The 22,673-nt window shown below is 40.4% G+C and overlaps 1 protein-coding gene across 1 annotated transcript in view; it reads right to left on the bottom strand.

Annotated features, from left to right (window-relative positions):
- The window catches only part of AFG2A (AAA ATPase AFG2A), a 323,232-nt gene that overhangs the window by 254,237 nt on the left and 46,322 nt on the right, over window positions 1-22,673 (bottom strand). The window contains exons 10-13 of the mRNA XM_075200108.1: window positions 18,265-18,419; window positions 15,582-15,791; window positions 3,640-3,693; window positions 2,108-2,187 (exon numbers count right to left, since the gene is read on the bottom strand). Of these exons, the coding sequence (XP_075056209.1) occupies window positions 2,108-2,187; window positions 3,640-3,693; window positions 15,582-15,791; window positions 18,265-18,419 (499 nt within the window). The remainder of the gene's footprint in view (window positions 1-2,107; window positions 2,188-3,639; window positions 3,694-15,581; window positions 15,792-18,264; window positions 18,420-22,673) is intronic.

The raw sequence follows: 22,673 nt of genomic DNA on the forward strand, positions 1-22,673 counted from the left end.
ATTGGCTGCTATAGGCAACATCTCCACTTTTTCAAACCCGCAGTTTAGTAAATATACCCCCTAGTCTCCTTTTATCTCCTCTTCTAATTTGCCTGAGGTGTAATCAAATGTGGTACAAGAAGAAGATTCACCAGGCATTCTACTTTCTTGATGACCATGTTGGAGAGAGGAGTAGCAGGAAAAATCTATTTATTTTCTAAATGCACAGCAAACTCAACAAGTCGTTATTTACTGTTTTAAAGGCTTCAACATTTTTTTTCCTTTAGGAATGACATATGCATGTTAACTTGTAGAAACAAGTGTGGTCATTTCAGAAGACAGGAGGGGGGGACTTGTTTCACCTTATCTGGACAGGGTGCTGTTCATATGCATGGTGGTCCTGTTCTCAGACAAGACAGCCCTTCAGTTACTGATATATTGCACAAAACATAGTGTTCATCTGAAAATCCTTTCCAGCCGATAGAATTTCTGTTGAATAGACTTCTACAATTTCAGATAATTCCCTACAAATTGCAGTAGACTTGTTTAAGGCCTGAAAAAGTAATTTATAGCACAGAGAACAAGGAGGTACAAGAGAATGAATGGCGGAGACAAAGTAGACAGGTGTTTCCCTAAAAACCTCAGCATGGTTAGCGCTAATAGTACAGGAAATTGATCTCCAGAGGCAGCAAATTGTTAGCATCTCTAATGCATTTTCAAATTCCTACTGTGCAAAATCAGCTTGTAAAAACAGGTCATTCCTAACAAGTGCCTTGTCTGGGTTCCTATACCGTTTCATTTCAGATGACTTTAATGAGAACTATGCTACATATTTTACCTCCCATCTGGTTCCTATTTGACAATGAAATATTTGTACTTCCAAACCTGTGTACTTTTTGAGCTAAAAACAGATGTGGCCCCTTAAAACACGACAGGTTTTGTTTTTGTCAGAAACAAAAAATAACTATTTATTAATCAAACCACCAATGCACCCTCTGGTTAACTATTCCTTCTATAGTTTCAAAAATGTTAAATAGTAGTTTTAGAAGGATATGAGCAAAAGAAAGTCCAGCTTTACTATTCCTTTTTGTTTCCGTTCAGCACCTTAAAATAACTCTGACTTTTCTGTACAGCGTGGGTGGGAAGGATGGAAGGATAATCCTATCTACCCCTGTATTTTGTTCATTTTCTTTATCGCAAATATGTTTTGGAAGCAGGAGTAAGAAAGATCCCCGTAACCCGCTACAGTAAAGGTACACAAGTTAAAACACAAATAAATATAGTAGGCTCTAGAAAAAGACACATGTAAAACATGCCTTTGGGTATTACTCTGATCAACATCTTGAAGTATCAGGGCAGTGAGATCATTACATTTGGGGACCCACCAACATTAAGGCTTTAATGATTCTTAGGTTCAATTTCAATATTGTCACAAATGGGAGGCTGGAAATAGCTGGTCGATGTGTGAACCTTTGATGGGCTGGATGATGGACTAAGTAGGAATTGTTAATATGTACGCTGTTCACCATCTTGTGTTACAAGTAATAGTATAAAACAGATGATAATGCAAACTCACTCACTGTGTTATGGTGGAAGAGAAACATTGTTCCACTACCTTCTGTAACTCGTTGATCTTGCCTTTGCAGGCTAATGAAAGATTGTAACTTGCTGCAACCAGGCTGTTCTTTGTCAGAATTTCACAAGTTCTGCACCAAGTTAAATATATTCCCTCATCTCTTCTACATTACAAGAACACATCAATTTTAACCGTTTAAAGTCCTGTAGTTGTGTGCATACTTTTTACAGATGGAGCAAATTGGATTTGGACATGTGGCACAATTGAGCACCCTGCTAACTGTAGCGTCTGTGCCCTATTACACCACATTCCATGCTCTACTATTTACCTTGCCTGCCCCTCTGAATAACAAAGACAGCATGGCGCAATTAGAGGGAAGCAGCGCGATCAACGCACCAAGTAGCAGGCGTCTGATTGTGTCAGGTGAACGGTACTAGACATATTTTCAAATTAATACATGGACTCCTTGCTATGCTGCAAAATTACATTGCAAATTACTTATTTGGAAAGATTACAAGATTTAAGTATGTAGGATAAATGTCAGTATCATACCTTCCTCTCTCAACAGCCAAAGCATCTATTTCATCAAAGAAAAGAATTGCTGGTGAAACGGCTCTTGCTTTTCTGAATATCTAGAAAACAAATACAATGCAATACATTAGCAAAATATCTAAAGATGCATTCAATTTCTTTTATTTCTCAGACAAGATAAATGCTAGCAACCCTTAATGCACAAGAAAGACTATTTCAGGGAGGAGCATGACCTACTTTACCACGAGAGGTAGCTTTCCATTTAACAAAATATGAAGAGTGTGGCTGAAGCAGCTATTACGATCTATGAGATTAATTGCATGAATTAATATTACATGAAATTTACATTTAGATAGGTAAAAGTATATTACCTAAATAGCAGTACCTTTGGATATGCTTTGTTCTTTGCCCAGAGGTCTTATTTCAGCACCATTTACTTCTAATTTACAACATCTCACAACATGTTGGATTTTCACTCTAATAGTCTTTTAACTAAGAGTCATCATGTAAGCTTCATTTACGCCTTCGAAAAATTTGCTGACTTTTTAAATTAAACATGAATCATTTTTTATAATAAATATATTTCAATGTCTACGAAAATTGAAGTCAAATGAACGCAATGTTGCTAGATTATAATACCACCACAAACAAGCCTGAATTTAATTATTTTTGGATTCCTTTCGGTCACAACAGCCTGGCAGTATTTTTATTTTGCACAAAAAAGCACAAGAAATTATTTTTTTTTTTATCTTTTCTTTCTTTTTTTAACAAGCAGGAGATCAAAACAACAAATATTTGAAAAGGTCAAAATGAGAGAGATGTTGTATCATTATCACCAATTATTTAGCCTGTAGTTAATACAACTATTTATATATTCTACAGACTGAACAGAAACATGGCAGGGATCTTGAACCTACAATTAAATAATTAAGAAAACAGTTTACCAGCTAACGGAAATATGAGGGATTGAATAATATGTAAAGTGGACTATAGACAGATTAGATAGATAGAGATGGGCATTTCCAAGAATATGTGCAACGCAGAATACATCTTGGAAGTAGGAATGGGAGCTGACAATAAGGGAGGATAATAGGCAGATGTCCATGGCCAGATAAGTATACAGATTTCGAGAAGACAAGATGTAGGAAGCTGAGGTTTGTAGTCACCAACCAAAGTTTGTAAAACAGGGGAAAATGCAAGTGCAACTCTAGACATTGTTTTGTATTATATTTCTGTACAGGCTACACGTTATTTCACTAGTTTGCCCCTACTCTACTAGGTTATTCCACCAAGGATTTTATATTGTGAGATTGTCAAACATAATTAAGACTAAAAGAAATACTTTAGGAATTATGGCAAAAAAAGCAAGTGCAGGAGTAACACCTTTTCATAAGTCCAGAACAGCTCAGAAACATGAATACAATTAATCTTATAGTAATTCTGTTTAGATTTAAATTAGGCAAATACAATGGTAAAATTAAAAAATAAATATTTAGCATGCATCTACACATGTGTACATTTTACAGATCCTTTATAACAATATTTACACTTACCTCCCGAACAGCCCTTTCTGATTCACCAACGTATTTATTCATAAGCTCTGGGCCCTAAAAATGAATAGACGTAAAGTAAGTGATTATATGAAATAATAATATGAACGAGGATCTCCATTTTCAAGATTTATTTGTCCTGGCTGCTTTGTTTACTATCGTTGCCCTTGGGATATGACAACAGATGGAGCATATTTTCATCCAATGCATACAATAGTATCTGCAAAGTAGATCTACTGTTGTATCTAAGGGCAACAGAAATAAACATATCAATCCACACAAAACTGTTTTGTTCTGAAAGGAGTGCCCTTTAAAATATTAGGCTGGGTACACACCTCAGAAAATTTCTCCCAATGCCATGTCAGTAACTATTTTACCATCGACAGAAGGAAAACAAAAGTCCCGATCAACATTATCATCATCAGCAGCTATTTATAAAGCGCCACTTATTCCGCACCTCTGTAAAAAGAACTCACTCCCATCAGTTCCTGCCCCATTAGAGAATACAGTCTAAATTACTTAACATACACAGACCTAGAGAGACTAAGATCAATTTAATAGCAGCCAATAACCTACTGGTATGTTTTTGGAGTGTGGGAGGAAACCGGAGCACCCAGAGGAAACCCACGCAAACACAGGGAGAACATACAAACTCCACACAGATATGGCCATGGTCGAGAATCGACCACAGCCATGATCATGATCCCAGTGATGCGAGGCAGAAATGCTAACCACTAAGCCACCGTGCTGCCAATTCATGTGTATACACTATACACGTCTTAAAAGATTTACCCTCAAATCTGAGCTCACTATCTATCATAACCATCTGCTAAAAAGATAATGACTCTGTAAACTCTATGGAGATCCTGATCGTGAATACATACAGACTACAGAATTGGAAGGACATTGTTCCATCGCTGAACGAGATCTTTAGTCCAGTTTAAAAGTCAAATGAAATAATACGATGAGCTTTGAAACGATAATCATTTATCATTTCAGTGTACACACTAATGCAATATCAGGCTGAGCAGTCTTTTATTGTGTGATTGGCATGATAATTGTCTGATAAGCCTGTAGTGTGTACCCAGCCTAAATGTTTCATATTAACTGGGGACAGTCCACTGCAATCTGCCAATGCTTTTCTCTCTCCCGCTCCATAAAGACTTTTTCAATTTATTTTTTGTTAAAACTGTACCTTCTCTGCGTATTGCCACATTTGCCCTGACTTTAATTTATTCCTTAAACGGATTCTGTAATTAACCATTTATCAGCTTGTGCTCTCTCTCTACTTTTCCAAACTGCTACATGTCACATGTCCAATGATTCATTACTTGACACATGGTAGGTGAGAAAGTGTTCCTCAGGTGGAAATTTTTTTCATACTTACCAACTTTCTGCTACTTGTTTCCTGGAGCTGCCGTGGGGGAGGTGGACATGCGGGGGGCGGGACTCCAAAATCGCGGTATTTTGGATTCCCGGAGAATCGCAGTATTTTGGCACTAATTCTCCAGATGCGGGATTTTGCCATACTCTCCCGGGAGTCCGGGAGACTCACCCAAAATGCGGGAGTCTCCCAGACATTCCGGGAGAGTTGGAAAGTATGATTTTTTTTTAATCTGAGCCCGATTGAGACATCAGCAGCAGTTCCCATTCTGAATCTACTGGAAACTAAGACAATTGATAAATATGGAAATGCTCTCCTCTGATTGTCTCTGTTTTGTGACTTGTAAATATCTGAAGGAAGTAAGAAAAAGTCTGCTGTAGCATACATTACCGGTAAGGGGGAAGTTAATTTATTGATCAAAGTCAGTGATATTGATGTGGGAAAGTTGTCAGTAAATTTCAGAATAATCATAAATGTACTAATATTCAAATAACGTCCTCTACACCAAATCATATTTTCATATTTCGATATAAATGAATCATACAAATGTATGATCTGAACAAAACTCAAAACATGTAATGTCAAAGGATGTTTTCATTTAACAAAAGTAAATCACAGTTACCAGAGTCAGCACAAAATGCAGGGTTTTGGCATAAGTTCCTATAAATCCCTCCTTCTGTACTGAATATATCCTTTTACTGGCTAAACAGCAATTTGTATTGGGCCTTTAAAGCACACAAACTACAGGTTTACATTATACTAAAGAAGCAGTTAGAAACAGTTAATACTTCAAAAGCTGTATATGTCAAGCACATACAAATGGCCTAAGCTTGGCATGAGAAACACAAATACTAATTTTGGATGTCATTAAAAAAGTGAGTCATGAGCAGCTATCCAAGCCAAACAAAACTTCCACGTTATTTTTGTGGCTGAGGCTTAACAGGATACAATCGTTTCACAAAAGGACAAAAGAAAAATTGCACAATAACTGTTAGGTTATATTTCATAGAGTCCACTAAATGCTTTTAATTATGGAACAGTGACCTCTCTAATAATATATAATGTTTGGCTGCTCACTTCAACAAATTCAATTCTCCAAATTACATTTAAAAGTTGGTGCGCAGGGCCTGATTATCCAACAGGCTGACTAGACTGCAGCAAAGGGGGGAAGGCTTTTTGGGGGCCGCAACATTTTTTTGGAGATCTAAATTGTGACAGTGAGAGGTATAAATTGGAATTCCTTTTGAAATAGAAGAGAATAGTTGATCTCCAAAGTTAAAAGAAAACACAAAAGAAAAAGATAAGGTTTTAATATTGATGTATTTCCAAGTTAAAGGCTGAAAATGAGTATTTATTGGGTGGGCACTTGCAAAGAAGCGAGAAGGGGACACAAGAATGGCAATAGGCACAAGGAGGATTGCCCCTCCCCCTTCACCCTCAGTAGCATTTGTTGATGTCTTCGTGCCACTACAGTTCTGATTTTAATGGAAACGAACATTTCTGTGACACTTTTAAAAAGCAAAATGGAGCCGTGATTCGAAAAACACATGAACATAACATTGGTGGGGGCGGGAGTGTCGTTAAGAGAGACAGATTTTAAATTAAGGACAAGTTTGTATTTACCAGCCGCATATTAGCATGGCGTGGAAGGCGAGGGGCGCTACTAGCATATTAGCCCAGGGGAGCTTGAACCCTTAATCAGGCCCTTTTGGTCCACCTTCGTGCACACCCTCCATCCCCCTACAGACTTTCATCGTAATCTCTCCCACTGCCCTCAGCAGTGCTACTTCATGCATCAGTCAGGCCGGTGGACATGGGAAGGACCTCTTCTTGAGAGTTTTTGCATACACACTGCAGAATTGGGAGAACATTTGTATTTTTCCCCTCAATTGTAAATGGGGGAAAAAATACAGAGTGTGATGGGAGGTGTGTAGTGAAGCATCTGACTGGATGGTAACAGTAGGAATGCTGCCAAATTGCTATATCTGTCAACCTCCCATTGGTGGCATGTGCAAAGGTGCATACAGGCTGTACTGCCCTAAACAATGCCTAAATTAAATTGCAGACTACTTTCACCTTCGTATCAATAGGGAAAGAGGGAGAAGGGGGGGGCGGGGTGGAGGGGGGTGGAGGGGGGTAAGAAAGGCACAAATACAACCAAAGATACTGCTAACGAGTATACATGGAGCATGACTAGGAACAATTAAGCCATGCAGTTAAAAAACAGACAGACATCACTTACCATCAGTGCACCACACCTAACCCGGGAGATCCAGAGGTGGCCCAAGAACTATGTTCCAACAGCTGGGGGGAGCGTCAAAATGGATAGGCAACTATGGCTTTCTAGTAAGTACCATGGGGCCCACACCTTGTCGAAATTATGTGATTTATCGTGAAGGTAATACGTTATACTCTCCATGCTTGCGACATACCAAATTTAAGTCTGTAGATCCTGCACGGAGGAAGGATTAGGGTCTTTCCATGCTTGGCTATTAAAGATTTAACAGCTGCCAATATATGAGAGATAAGCTAGTTAGAAGGGGTGTTCGTCAGGTATAGGGTGAGAGAGAAGGAACGATCAAGGGTCCTTATTTATCTGTTGTTCTGACACAGAATTTATAAGCGCAAGGACCATGTTCCAGAAAGGAATGATACGAGGGTAGGTCCAACCTATGTGTAGCATCGTACCCCTCTGACCACATTCCCGCCAGGAGCTCAGAGTGGCTGTGGGAAAAATCCTAGACAGCTTGTCAGGGGAATAGTACCATCTATAGTACAATTTGTAGGCCGTTTACTTAATTAATGTAGAGATCGAGCTCTTGGCAATCCCCTCCCTGACCTCCTCCCAGCAAGAGTCATCTGGGAGGGTTCCCAGGTCATTTTCCCATTCCTGCTCATGCTGGCCTGGCATGTTGAAGGTGGACTCTATAAGCCAATTATAAATCTCGGAGATCATCCGTTTGGTGAGTGGGGCTTGTAGACACATATGCTCAAAGAAGGTAAGGGTCCGGAGAGCTTCAGGGGAGGGCAAGGACATAGCGAAGTGTCGGACCTGGAAATATTGAAATAAAAGCGGGTGATAAGGTTCAAACCTGCGATAAAGATCCAACAGGGAAGCCCAAATTCCCTTGACCACCAGGTCCGAGACCACCCATATTCCTTCACCTATCCAGTGTTTAAATTGCTGTGACAAGTTACCAGGAGGAAAGTGTGGATTGCTCGAGAGGGGAGACAGAGGTGAAATAAGGGAGGACAATTTGTATTTGACCCAGCATGAGTCCCATGGGGAGAGACACAATTTTAGAGATTGGAGAGAGGAGGCAGCTGGTGGTTTGTCTGCATTAGAGAGGCCCCAAAGTGATGCCAGGGAAAGGGCCCCCATGAAGTGCATCTCCAAGTCCACCCATGCTATGGACTGGTAGGGGACATAAGTAACTGCTACCTGGGTCAAATGGGATTAAAATTATAAAGTTTGATGTCTGGAAAGCCTCTACCTCCCTGGGCCCTGGGCTTCTTGAGCACTGGTAAAGAGAATCTAGGGGGCTACTTACGCCATACAAATTTAAAGAAAGCGGAGTGCAAATCCCAAAACACAGAGTCAGGTACCTTCACCGGAAGAGTCTGGAAAAGGTATAGAAGGTTAGAGATCAGGTACATCTTGACAACGATGATCCTCCCCAGTCACGATATGATAAAGCTCTTCCATATCTCTAGGTCGTTTGATTTTAGTCAGGAGGGGTAAGAAACTTTCCCGATATCATAGGTAAAAGTGATGTAGATTCCAAGAAAATTGATCTTATTCGCCTGCCAAAGCAAAGGCAAAGTTAGCCTGTAAGCTGGTTCTGAGGGAAGGAGGGAAAAGTGAAGCATGGCCTCTGATTTATCAAAATTAATTTTATAACTTGAGAGAAGGCCATACTCATCTATGAGTATGTCTGTCTAATCATTGCTGCCAAGTGTTCTATAACTAGAGTGAAGATTAAGGGCAATAGGGGGCAGCCCTGCCTCGTTCCATTGGAAAGTGAGAGAGGGTTGGATAAAGAGCCGTTAACCAGAACCCTAGCTGTGGGGGAATTGTAAAGGGCTGATACCCTGTCCGAAATTCAGCCGAGAAGCTGTAAGCCTTCAGAACATTAAATATAAAGTCCCATGAAATTTGGTCGAAAGCCTTCTTGGCATCCAGAGAGAGCAACATTGCTATGAGATGTCTCTGATTGATTATTTGGACTAGCTCTATCACGCAATGAGTATTATCCCTAGCCTGGGGACCCAGGATGAACCACACCTGATCGCAGTGGATCAGACCCGGAAGGACTCTATTAAAACGGGTGTCCAGGATATTTGCATATATTTTAATATCAACATTAAGGAGGGAGATGGGACGGTAGCTTGCACAGTCGCTGGGGTCCTTCCCCTCCTCATGAATCATGAGAACGTACAGAGAACGCACTCACATCAGTCCCTGCCCCCATTGGAGCTTACAGTTTAAATTCCCTAACATACACAGACAGACAGAAAGACTAGGGTCAATTTGATAGCAGCCAATTAACCTATTAGTATGTTTTTGGATTGAATGAATGAGTATAATACGCGCTTCCAACATCGATTTAGGGAAGGGCTCTCCATGCGGTCTCCATGCAAGACAGCATTGAACAGGGTGCGGAGGTGCAGGACTAAGGTCTTGGAAAATCTTTTGTAACAGGCCGCGGTGAAGCCATCTGGACCCGGGGCCTTGGAGGTCTTTTGTGCTTTGATAACCGCCAATATTTCCTCCAACGCAATCTTCTCATTTAGTTGTTGTGCTAAGTTACAGGTGAGGGTGGGGAGATTCCCTTGTTTCAGAAAGGCTGCTATAGTATCTGCAAGGGGGGCACTCCCAGGGTTCAGGGCATCTATATTAAATACTGCTTAGATTTTGTATCAATGACATAAATGAATATTCCTCTATTCCTTTCAGAAAAAAAATGAGTATTCCGTAGTACTTTACAATTAGGAATAAACACAGTTATAAAACAAATGGATAATACAGACAGACAGTGAGGTAAGAGGGCCCTGCTTGCAAGCTTACAATCTCTAGGACGATGGGAGTTGATACATGAGGTTAAGTGCTACATATTGCATATTGTTCCAGCCAGATTGCAAAGGTAAAAGTGCTTAGTGCGCTATATGATCCAGTCATACAGTAATGAGTTCGCAGTGGTGTCACTGTAAAGGTCTTTGTGACTTGGATGAAAGTAAAACCCGCCAGTTGTACACGCAGTACAGGATATCAGGGTTACCTGTCTGCTAGCTGAAGCTTAAAGGGACACTAAACCTGACATACAAGATGAAATAAAAGGGCTACTAATAACATTCACAAATGATGCATATGTTTTAGGAGCTTCTCAGCACTGAAGAGATTTGAGATAAGGTTCAAATTATGAAGAGAGATACAATCCTACACACAGAGGACTGAAAGACAATGCCATAAGCCTCTTAAAAGTCTGATAACACAGAATAATAATTTCCAATCAGTTAGCATTGTTGCATCACAGAGTTTCTTCCTGGTGCTCTGGTTTCCTCCCAAAGTCCAAAAACATACTGGTAGGTTAAATGACTAAAATAGACCCTAGAGTGCGTATGGTAGAGCATTTAGACTGAAAGCTCCAATGGGGCAGAGACTGTTTATGAAATATTCTTTATAAAGCACTATGTAATATGGTGATACTATATAAATAAATGGCAATAATAATAAGTACATCTACATCAGAATGGTTTAATTCTGCTGGAATGGGAAATACATGTAATGCAGATAAAAAATATCAAGGAATTTAAGCAGTTGTGTGAGGAGAAGATAAAGGTAGAAAGACACCTCCAAGTACGGAATTGATGAGCATGTATGTGTAAACAAATGGTTTCAATAACACCAATGAATGTCAGATCAATGTGTGCAATACATGATGAACAGATGCGAGACACTGACTATTTGTACAATACATACTATATCTTTGTGTCAGTCAGGATACTGTCTATCGCAGGCAATAACATCTTGTGATAACAGGTTAAGGCCATTTTTGCAATTTGTTTCAATTAAAAAGTTTGGTGCCAGAAATTAAAACTCCAATGTAAAAAGCAAAAAATGTTGTCCGTGTTCGTTTAGGAGCTGCATATAGTTTTTTTCTTTTTATCAATGTCTCACATATTCAGAGTTTATAAAAATGTCAAAACAAAGTTTCATGGTCAGAAAATATTTATGCAGCTGTTCTGTATATCTGGCATGAGGCCGGAGTCTGCTTCTTATCTTTTCCGCTGTGTGGTGTTATTATTTATTATCTTTATCAACTACGAGTTCAAAATGTAAAATCTGCATTAGTTTAGAATGGCTTTGATGACTATCTACCATAGTACACATCTTGTTCAGAATAAGTCATAAAGCCTGAAAAGGAAATGTAGAAGTTCTTTGGACACATGTCACAAGGTCATACAAGACAGGCTGTCCAACACTTCTCTTGTATCTTCTTGTACGAAGACAGTGAATACTATGAGAACCTAAGCGATCACCGTGGCTTTTTTATTGTATTTACATGTGTTGTAGATTTGATGCATATTGGAAGTTAAGTATTGCATATTAATTTGTAAGTGTTTACAGCTTGAACTCTAGTGTACCTAGTAACAGTCAAGAAACAAAAATGACATTATGTAGGAAATATATGGTATAATTTAACTCCGGCAAATGAAAATCTTGGGCATAAAAACCTGCAACATTAAACAAAACAAAATATATTTTTAAGAGTGCGCATTTTTCTGCAAAGGAGATTCAAAAAATGACAGGTGTGGTCAAATACTCTTGTCCATATAGTGTATGTGTGTGCACTATATATATATATATATATATATATATATATATATATATATATATATATATATATATATATATATATATATATATATATATATATATACACACACACACACACACAAGTTAACCCGTGCATGATACTCATGCATTCTAGTCAAATCAAGCCACTTAAGGTGTTAAAAAGGTTCTTGTCATGCATTTGGACCTAGCCCAGGCCTCCTCAGGGGAAGAGCGTTAGTTCCCGACGCAAGAGCCCTTTTTTAACATGGTTTTGTCCACATGTCACCACCTCATCATTTTTCTCCATCACCTCATCCTTCATCTTCATCGCCACATCCTTCATCAAGCTACTTAAGGTGTTAAAAACTCCCCACTGTCACCCCCGGCAACCACCAACCACTCCCAACTGTCACTTTTCCTTCAAGAAATATATAGGTCAGTGTACAACTCTGCCCAGCAGGTGGCGCTGCAGCTTGTTTTGTTTTTTTCCACACACGCCACTAGGCATTTATATAGTAGATACACACATATATACACACACACTATATGGACAAGAGTATTTGACCACACCTGTCATTTATTGAATTGAGGTGTTTCAATCAGACCTGTTGCCAGAGGTGTATAAAATTAAGCACTTAGCCAAGCAGTCTCCATTTGCAAACATTTGTGGTACAAAATTGGTCATTCTGAAGAGCTCAGTTACTTCAAGCGTGGTACTTTGATAGGATTCCATCTTTGCAATAAGATGGCTCGTGAAATTTCATCCCTGCAGGATATTCCACAGACAACTGTAAGTAATATTACTAGATAGTGGAAGCATTTAGGAACAACAGCAACTCAGCCACGAAGCAGAAGACCACAGAAAAACACTGAGCAAGGTCAACAATTGCTAAGGCGCATGGTGCGTAAAAAGTTACCAACGCTCTGCTAATTGCATAGCTGAAGAGTTCCGAACTTCCATTGGCATTACTGTAAACACAAAAACTCTGCGGCTGAAGCCTAATGGAATGGGTTTCCATAGGCGAGCAGCTGCATGCAAGCCTCACATCACCAAGACCAATGAAAAGCGTCATATGGAGTCGTGTAAAGCACACCAACACTAGACTGTGAAGCAGTGGAAACATGTTCTGTGGAGGGACGAATCACGCTTTTGTGTTTGGCAGTCAGATGGGCGAGTCTGGGTTTGGTGGATGCTGGGAGAACGTTACCTGCCTGACTGCATTATGCCAACTGTGAAGATTGGTGGAGGAGGGATAATGTTATGGGGCTGTTTTACAGGGTTTGGGCTAGGCCCCTTATCTCCAGTGAAGGACAATTTTAATGCTTCAGCATACCAAGACATTTTGGACAATGCTATTCTTCAAACTTTGTGACAACAGTTTGGGGCAGGCCCTTTTCTATTCCAACATGACTGTGCCCCAGTGCACAAAGCAAGGACTACAAAGACATGGTTTGATGAGTTCGGTGTAGAAGAACTTGACTGGCCCGCACAGAGCCCTGACCTCTGCCCCATGAAACACATTTGGGATGAACTGGAACCTATATTGCGAGCCAGGCCTTCTCATCCTGACCTCATAAATGCTCTAGAGATTGTATGGGCACAAATTCCCACAGAAACACTCCAACATCTTGTGGAAAGCTTTCCAAGAAGAGTGGAAGCTGTTATCGCTGCAAACGGGGGACCAACTCCATATTAAAGTATATGTACTTGAATACAATGTCATTACAGTCCCTGTTGGTGTAATGGTCAAGCGTCCAAATACTTTTGTCCATAAAGTACATACTGTATATATACAACAAGTATTCTGACTCTTGACCATCCTTGGAGGGATTAGGGTGTGTTTTGCGAGGAATGAAATGTATCTGGTCTTGCTGGCAACTGGTAACTATGTTTCTAATTAGCTGGGGTGCAAACTATTGTCCTAAGTTAACCAGACATGTAGGGTCTCTGCAGTGTATTTCTACATGGTTACAGAGACGCAGCCTGAGGTGAACAAGCAAAAAGTCCTGTGCCTTCAAAACTTCATCTTGAATACCATTTGTTCTGAGAAGATCCTGAAACTTGTACATAAGTTAATGTACAATGTTTGTGAATGGTACTAGCAACATGCATGCTAGTTTTAGTGATCTTTTAAATATACAAGTCTGCATTGTCTTTCTTATATTGCTCACCCATCTCTACCAATTCCAAGGACTTCAAAAAGTATATTATGTAAGGTTATCATTAGAGGTAACAGAGCAGTGTGTTTAGATTTCCAGGTGAGAGACAATGATAAAGCTATTATAATTATGGGTCTAGTCTGTATAGGAAGATACCTGCAGAGAGAAAACCGCAGGACCAGCTGTGGACACTGATACTGAGCAGAGCCTTTGATCTAAAGCCATCTCAGCTTTTATCTTCTATGTAATACACAACAGGAAATACACAACTAAACATCAAGATAAAAAAAGCTTGAGGTCTTTTGACTTTCAATAAAACAGATACTGAGTTAATACAGACATGTTTAGGGCCAAAATCTCTAGCATTCAGATATTATTTCGCAGGATATTGGAACGCTCATGAGGATGACCACGTTGCACTTGGGTACCAAACAACCATACTGCAATACTTTGCCACCTGCACAACCGGGCCAAATGATCATCCCACCCCGCATAAGGTGATGAGGACCATCCCTTTTCATCTACTTTCCCCATACTTTATCATTCAGATCAGATTTTGATCATATATGTTTTGGAGCACACATGCAATGGCAGACCCTGACCAAACTTACCAGTTATTGATCAAGTTAAACATACACTTGGTGGCAAAATTGCACACCTTATTTCAGTAGAAAATATATTAATCCAACGTTTTGTGCGCTAAAACATAAGTGTCAGAGGAAACTAAATCCTTGAAGAGTGTCCTCACTCCTGTGAGTTATTTACAGCTGAGTGGATCTAATACTATCACTAGATAACAATGCAGAACAGGTAATTTTGTCCACAAGGTAGACAGACCAAAAATAACAGAACAAGTTACATTATTTATAGTAAATTAATTGTTCACTTTTAGGACAGTTTAAATGTGTACATTTTGAATTGGTGTTTGGGGTTATTTCCTATAATGTAAAATTGTGGAATGAAATGCTGCTGACTGCTAGGGCATAGCACCACAAGGAACGCCCCCAGTGCTATTCAGCTTCAGGCTTATGTTGTACTCTGCAATTAACTGAACCCCCCACCCCTTGTCCCATGCTCTAGCGGTAACCAGCCCAGGCTATAGAACCGGGTCTGATTATTTATTTGGGTTTATGGGGGCGGGGGGGGGGGGGGGACATGTAGCAGTGCACAGCGTATATACAGTGTTTCTGTACTCTGGCTGCATCTAGACGCTCTCATCATATCTTCATGCGGCCGCATGTGTGCAAGTTGGCCCAGTATGTATGTAACATGTGTTGTGCAGAGTATAGGGTAGTTCTCACTAAAAATCATAAAGATATTTATTTATATATATATATATATATATATATATATATATATATATATATATATATATATATATATATATATATATATATATTTATTTACATACATGTACACACACACACTAGCTTATCCGATTGCACTGTACAATGTTATGATAGGAGCAGATGCCAGGAGGGACAACAAGGAAAGGGGACACAAGTAGTTATGCAATGGCCTCCATGATACTGTGACTCGTTTCAAATACAAAGTGTGACTTACCTTCACTGTCAAGAAATTCAAGCCACTTTCATTTGCTAAAGCCTTTGCAATCATGGTTTTGGAGCAGCCCGGAGGCCCATAGAGCAGTACACCCTTTGGTGGCTGTATCCCCATGCGTATAAAGGAGTCAGGGTGCTTCAGGGGCCACTCTACTGCCTGCTTTAGCTTTAACTTAACATTTTCCATCCCTCCAATGTCAGACCATGATACCTGAAAAGAAAATAACACCATAAAAGCTATGTATATGAACTGTCACCCAAGATCCTGAGTGAAATTATTATTGAAAAGAAAAATAATGTTATATTTGTAAAATTAACAAAATAAAAATGCTACAAGTCAGTGATGGGCAACAGGCGGCCCGTCAAGCCTTCCTTTTTACTTTATGTCCTATCAGTCCATTTCTCCACTTTATACCCCGTCAACATCAGCCCTTGACCGGTCATAAAACATAGAACAGAAATTGATATTATTATTTGCACAAATTAGATGACTTTCTCCACATGTCGTGACCTCCTCTGCACAACTCAGAGAGGTCCAACAGGGCCAGCAGGACATCAGAGGAGGAGGAGGAGGGACCTGCAGTCTGCATCAGATGTTGTCTATCCTTCCTCCGCTGGGTGATTCTTTAAAGTAGGGTGTTACATTTGTTGTCTATTTGTGTCCAACTTACACATGTGAACAGACATTCTTACCATAAGGCACATTACAAACTACAAGCGAAACTCCCTGCAAAATTGCGTTGTGCCTATTCCAGCCTTACGCTTAACTTTCAAAAACTGGTAAAAATATCTGGTCAGTCAGAAGTCACTATAAATCATCAGTGTAACTTATAAAACTTATTTATCTTACATTAAAGTGTCTGTTGATCTGTTTTCACAGATTGGTGTCTGTTTCTCTGATTAAAGGTGAGTTCAACTTATTACTGAGTTTAATGGTTATGTGGGGCTCTTTTAAAGCTTAAAAAAGGCCTCATGAGTGACCCTTAAATTGTATCTGGTTGTCCATCACAGTTACAAGTAGTAAGGTGGCCTTGAACAGGCATTTGTATTAGATCAAAATTCTGTTGAAAACATAAATAGCAGAATGCAATGAGATACTATTAATTGCCTGCTGCCTCATTCTGACTTAACTTCATGCATTAGAGTCATCTCACCGCTGGGAAAAGTAGTATCTCACTGGCTAAGGGCACTGACCATATAACAATGACACTAAGGGACTTGCTGGAAAGACCAGTTTGTATAATAGTGTTGGCTCCTTGTGACCTCTGAGAAGTCCCTTTGTCCCAAGCCCTCAGTTGAAAAAACACACCTTTCCTAAAGAATTCTGTGCACAGAGCGATGTAAAATTGTGTGCTCAGTATAAAAACTACAAATAAATAAAGACAAAGAGTATGTAAATTCCAGCACATCACAAACACAAATTTATCTTTTAGCTGGACAACTAGCTTTCTAAATTTGCTTTGTTTTTGCCAGTTTGGTTTCAAAGGACCAATGTACCAAAGAAGATGGACCAAGCTAAATAAATACACCGATCCCTTTCATTGCTCCCTCTACCTGGATGTCCAATCATTGTCCACTTGCTGATTTTCTACACGTATCAATTAAACAAAAATAATATATATCATGTTCACTTGATTGAATGTATCTGAAAACCAGTGCAAGACCAAATTGTGGACCAGTAATGAGTGCAGAGCTCTGGTGATGTCAAATCTCCAGCCATATGGATTCTCGGGTGGTATTTTTAGACTGGGGTTTCATGTGTCAAACAGAATAGCTTGCACACTTCCACAAAGGAAACTTAATCCCACTTTTACCAAAAGGCAACACTTTGGGATCACCTGCTTATTTAACTAGCTTTAAGAGTCTTTCCTGAACAGGAGTTTACGGGAGAAAAGTCTGCCTGGATTAATTGCTCAGAAATGACTAGACACGCAACAGCATCTCCAGATGTGAAGAATGGAGAGCCAAAAAGTTCAACTTTGCGGCGTCCTATTACTGGAATTTGAAACTATACAGGAAAACAGAATTATTACAGTGAAGGAAATTACTTTCCCTTTCCTAATACATTCAGTCTGATAGTGGTAGAGTGCTTATTACAGTTATATCATTTTCTACTCTATGGATGCTGCTTGCAAAAAAGCCGCCCCATGGTGCTGAACTAAATGTGCTAGTCGACTGCATTCATCACATCATATCGGAAGATACACACACGTGTAATGTATATATATATATTTTTTTATATATACACATATATATATATATATATATATATATATATATATATATATATATATATATATATATATATAAATAATGTAATAAAAACTTCTCATCCAGAAAACAGCACTCTAACTCTCGACACCTCTGTACTTGAAACTTGGAGAGTGCTAATGTTTTGTGTTCTTAGTGAGTTTGTACACACTAGTGTGTACATATATATATATATATATATATATATATATATATATCTTAACAAAAATGGAACAGTGCATCCTGATTATCATGGGTTTGTGTTCTTTTGCCAAGGAACACATTTTGAATGAAGCATTACACTGATATGAGAGTCTCAATTAACAAAATATTCAGTTCAAACGAACCAAACTCATCATTCTTGCTACTCTACATTGGCTTGCGGCACCACTGGACAGCATGGGTTGAGCATGGCTTTCAGAGACAACACTTACATTGGGCACATCCACAGCAACCTCCCTCATGGCACTGGGCCTGACATCATTCATCGCCTGCAGGAAATCGTTCAGAGTGATTACCACAGAGCCGGCCACTTCCCTGTCTGATGGGCTGCTCAGCTCTCCCAGTTTTCTCCTCAGAGCGTTCAAGCCTGTAAAGGAAGCCTTTCACACATGAGTTCTGCTATCACCACTAATAGAAACAAACATAAGCAAACTGAATCATAAATAGGAAAGTTGAGTGATCCGTAAGTAACTTCCTCTCTTAACATGCTCATAATACCAGGACTGCATTTAGTTATGGCTCATGTTGCTATGTGAAAGAATATGCCCTTAGTTAATAGCAGTCTGTCCATGATTTTGACTGCACAAATGGCAGCTAGTATTCACCCAACAGAGGGGGGAAAAAGCATAGGTAAGTAAAAAGCCTCCATAGACCTTGGTGGAAAATACATCCCTGCATGGAATTGGCCTACACCAATTATTTAATAAGCAGTTCCATTGTTACCTCTTTATAATAATTAATGATATATGAGGGTGGTGATATAAAGAAGATGACAAAATGAAAGTACAGTAATACATATGAATAATTTTTTCTGAGAAAATACCTGGTGGTATGTATAGGGGTAGCGCTGTACTTCACGTTACATCTAAAGGTGACATATTAAAGTGATAATTAGATTAATAGATGAGCATTGTTGGAAGATGTATGTCCAAGCGAGTAATCAACCAAGATAATTTTACTAAAGGGTGATATTTCATTTAATAAGGATTCGTCAAGCAGCATGGGAGCAACCATTCGTGTTATATGGGGTTATCCTCACTGTTTGGTTAACCCCCATCCAATGTCGCTCTTCAGTGGGTTCCCACCCTGTCCTAGAATCATCTACCCATTGCCATCACTTGGTGCAATGCTCTATCTGACAGCAGAGTAAAGAGCTGTCAGTCTGTAGGCTTGGACAGGAGTGTGAGTGCATGTGGTACCTCCCTAACAGCCCCGCTCATCTCTAAGCTGTTAAACTTGATGCATTGGAGGCTCAGTTAAAGTAAGTATGGTCATAAAGTAGTAGAGGAGGGCAGCATGCAATGTTCTCTACTGGGAAACAAAATACCTAAGGGCAAATTGTCCAATAGTTGGCAAACCCTTTGTAAATGCAAACAAATGTGGTGATCTGGTTTAATGTAAACAAAAACTAAATTACAATAAACCCTACTTATATATATGACATATTTCATTTTAAAGCTTATAATTACCAATAACTCTAAGTTACTCTTATTCACAGTTAACCAATGCCACATCGTCTGTCATCATTCACTCTGATAACTACCGTTGAAATGTCCTCCTATTTATTAGCAAGTTATTGAAGTAAGACTGTAGGGTTAAAAGAATAAATAACGTATAAGATTATTGGCATTGTACAGCAACAATGCGTCCAGTTGTGTCTTTGAAGAAATAATAAAGTAAAAACTAAGCTGAAGTATAAAAAAAATAATAATTATGTCAATGCATAACAGACATCGTTTGCTAAATCTTGTTAATGGACCCGATATACTTTAAACGCAAATAAAACTGTACCACGTAGCATCTGGTGCCTACACAGAAAGACACAAGAACTATAAAAGGGCATGAACACCTGCCTCTACTCCCCAGGCTCTGTAACAGAATCACAAATATTTGCAATACAGACTTCCTGTAATGTGGCACATTCATAATGAACAGGATACGGTACAATATCAATAAAAAACATTCCAGGAGGCCAGCTGGAGAAGAAGGAGAGAGCTACAGGCAAAGGAAATGCTACGAATATCTTCCCTATTGTGACTGCAGATCATATTTTTAAGCTAATTACCTTAAGAAGCCCAATGGCAATGGCAGACGAGTTGTAACAGTACAAAGGTCATCGCAATAACCAGCTGAACGCAAATTATTATCGAGTCCGAGGCAACAAAATTAATCAAACAATGTCAATTGTAGTGTAATATAGTATTATTTGTGTTAACTAATTTCATAGTGTTTTTCTCTAGAAATACCCTTTTACCTGGAACCTTTGTTTTAACAAAAAACCCAAACATTGAATTACAAATGACTTCCATTTTTTTACTCAGTTTAGAAAAGATCTGAAATGAGAGGTTTAGTTATGTGTATGATGCAATGATCAGCGCCGTTTGCTGTAAATCTGTTGCTTTGTAATGCAGTGTAGTATGTTAATAGAATAACCTAGAGGATATTTCATTGGAAGCACAACAATAGGAAGAATAAAGGAAAAACTTTTTTTTTTTTTTTTTTTTTTACTTGTGCCTGCTTTTCTCTATAACGTGCACAAAAAACATATATATAATACCCCAATCAAAAATAGGTGTATAATCTACTGAGAGAGGTATCGTTGGTAAATGTTGAATGTGCCACAAATAAATCTCACAGCTCCTATGCATCCATTTATGGTGCATTTACCAGAGCTCTGCCTCCAGAGGTTGTACTAGGTGAACATGATGATGTAATACGGCGGTTCCCAAGGTGTGCGCCACGGCTCCAAAGGGTGCCGCGGCGCTGTCACAGGGGTGCCGTGGCAGGAGGAGAAAAACAAACAAAAAAACTTACCAATCCGGCGGCGCCCGGGACCCAGCATACTCCTCACTTCTCACTGAATGTCGGGCGACATTCAGTGACAAGCGACAGGAGAGAGGATGCTGGGTCCCGGGCACCGCCGAATTGGTAAAACAGAAGAAAAGACCGAAGAATTAGAAGAAAGAAGGTCAAATATGGCAAGTAAAGAAACGGAGGGGAATGGTGATAGGAAACAGCAATGGAGGGGCAAAAGAATGAAGGAGAGGGCAGAGTGAGTGGATGCAGAGTGTGCGTGTAGATGAAGGAGGGCACAGAGTGTGCGTGGAGATGAAGGAGGGCACAGAGTGTGCGTGGAGATGAAGGAGGTCACAGAGTGTGTGTGGAGATGAAGGAGGGCACAGAGTGCGTGGAGATGAAGGAGGGCACAGAGTGTGTGGAGATGAAGGAGGGCACAGAGTACGTGGAGATGAAGGAGGGCACAGCAATGGAGGGTCAATAGAGTGAAGGAGAGGGTAGAGTGTGTGGATGCAGAGGGGGAGATGAAGGAGGGCACAGAGTGTGTGTGGAGATGAAGGAGGGCACAGAATGCGTGGAGATGAAGGAGGGCACAGAGTGCGTGGAGATGAAGGAGGGCACAGAGTGCGTGGAGATGAAGGAGGGCACAGAGTGCGTGGAGATGAAGGAGGGCACAGAGTGCGTGGAGATGAAGGAGGGCACAGAGTGCGTGGAGATGAAGGAGGGCACAGAGTGCGTGGAGATGAAGGAGGGCACAGAGTACGTGGAGATGAAGGAGGGCACAGAGTACGTGGAGATGAAGGAGGGCACAGAGTGCGTGGAGATGAAGGAGGGCACAGAGTACGTGGAGATGAAGGAGGGCACAGCAATGGAGGGTCAATGGAGTGAAGGAGAGGGTAGAGTGAGTGGATGCAGAGGGGGCAGAGTGAATGGATGCAGTGTGTGGATGCAGAGGGGGAGATGAAGGAGGGCACAGAGTGTGTGTGTGTGTGTGTGTGTGGAGATGAAGGAGGGCACAGAGTGTGTGTGTGGAGATGAAGGAGGGCACAGAGTGTGTGTGTGGAGATGAAGGAGGGCACAGAGTGTGTGTGTGTGTGTGTGTGTGTGTGTGTGTGTGTGGAGATGAAGGAGGGCACAGAGTGTGTGTGTTGAGATGAAGGAGGGCACAGAGTGTGTGTGTGGAGATGAAGGAGGGCACAGAGTGTGTGTGTGGAGATGAAGGAGGGCACAGAGTGTGTGCGTGTGTGGAGATGAAGGAGGGCACAGAGTGTGTGCGTGTGTGGAGATGAAGGAGGGCACAGAGTGTGTGTGTGTGTGGAGATGAAGGAGGGCACAGAGTGTGTGTGTGTGTGGAGATGAAGGAGGGCACAGAGTGTGTGTGTGGAGATGAAGGAGGGCACAGAGTGTGTGTGTGGAGATGAAGGAGGGCACAGAGTGTGTGTGGAGATGAAGGAGGGCACAGAGTGCGTGGAGATGAAGGAGGGCACAGAGTGCGTGGAGATGAAGGAGGGCACAGAGTGCGTGGAGATGAAGGAGGGCACAGAGTGCGTGGAGATGAAGGAGGGCACAGCAATGGAAGGTCAATAGAATGAAGGAGGGGGCAGAGTGTGTGGGTGCAGAGGGGGAGATGAAGGAGGCACAGAGTGTGTGTGTGGAGATGAAGGAGGGCACAGAGTGTGTGTGTGTGTGTGTGTGTGTGTGTGTGTGGAGATGAAGGAGGGCACAGAGAAATTGCCACTGGCTTCCTTTATTTCTATATAAAATATTTCACTAGGTGCAACAACCAGAATTTGAGTAAATGCATAGATTCATTCTATAAAAGGGA

This window comes from Mixophyes fleayi, chromosome 1 (genome assembly GCF_038048845.1).
Source record: "Mixophyes fleayi isolate aMixFle1 chromosome 1, aMixFle1.hap1, whole genome shotgun sequence".
Classification (NCBI taxonomy): Eukaryota; Metazoa; Chordata; class Amphibia; order Anura; family Limnodynastidae; genus Mixophyes; species Mixophyes fleayi.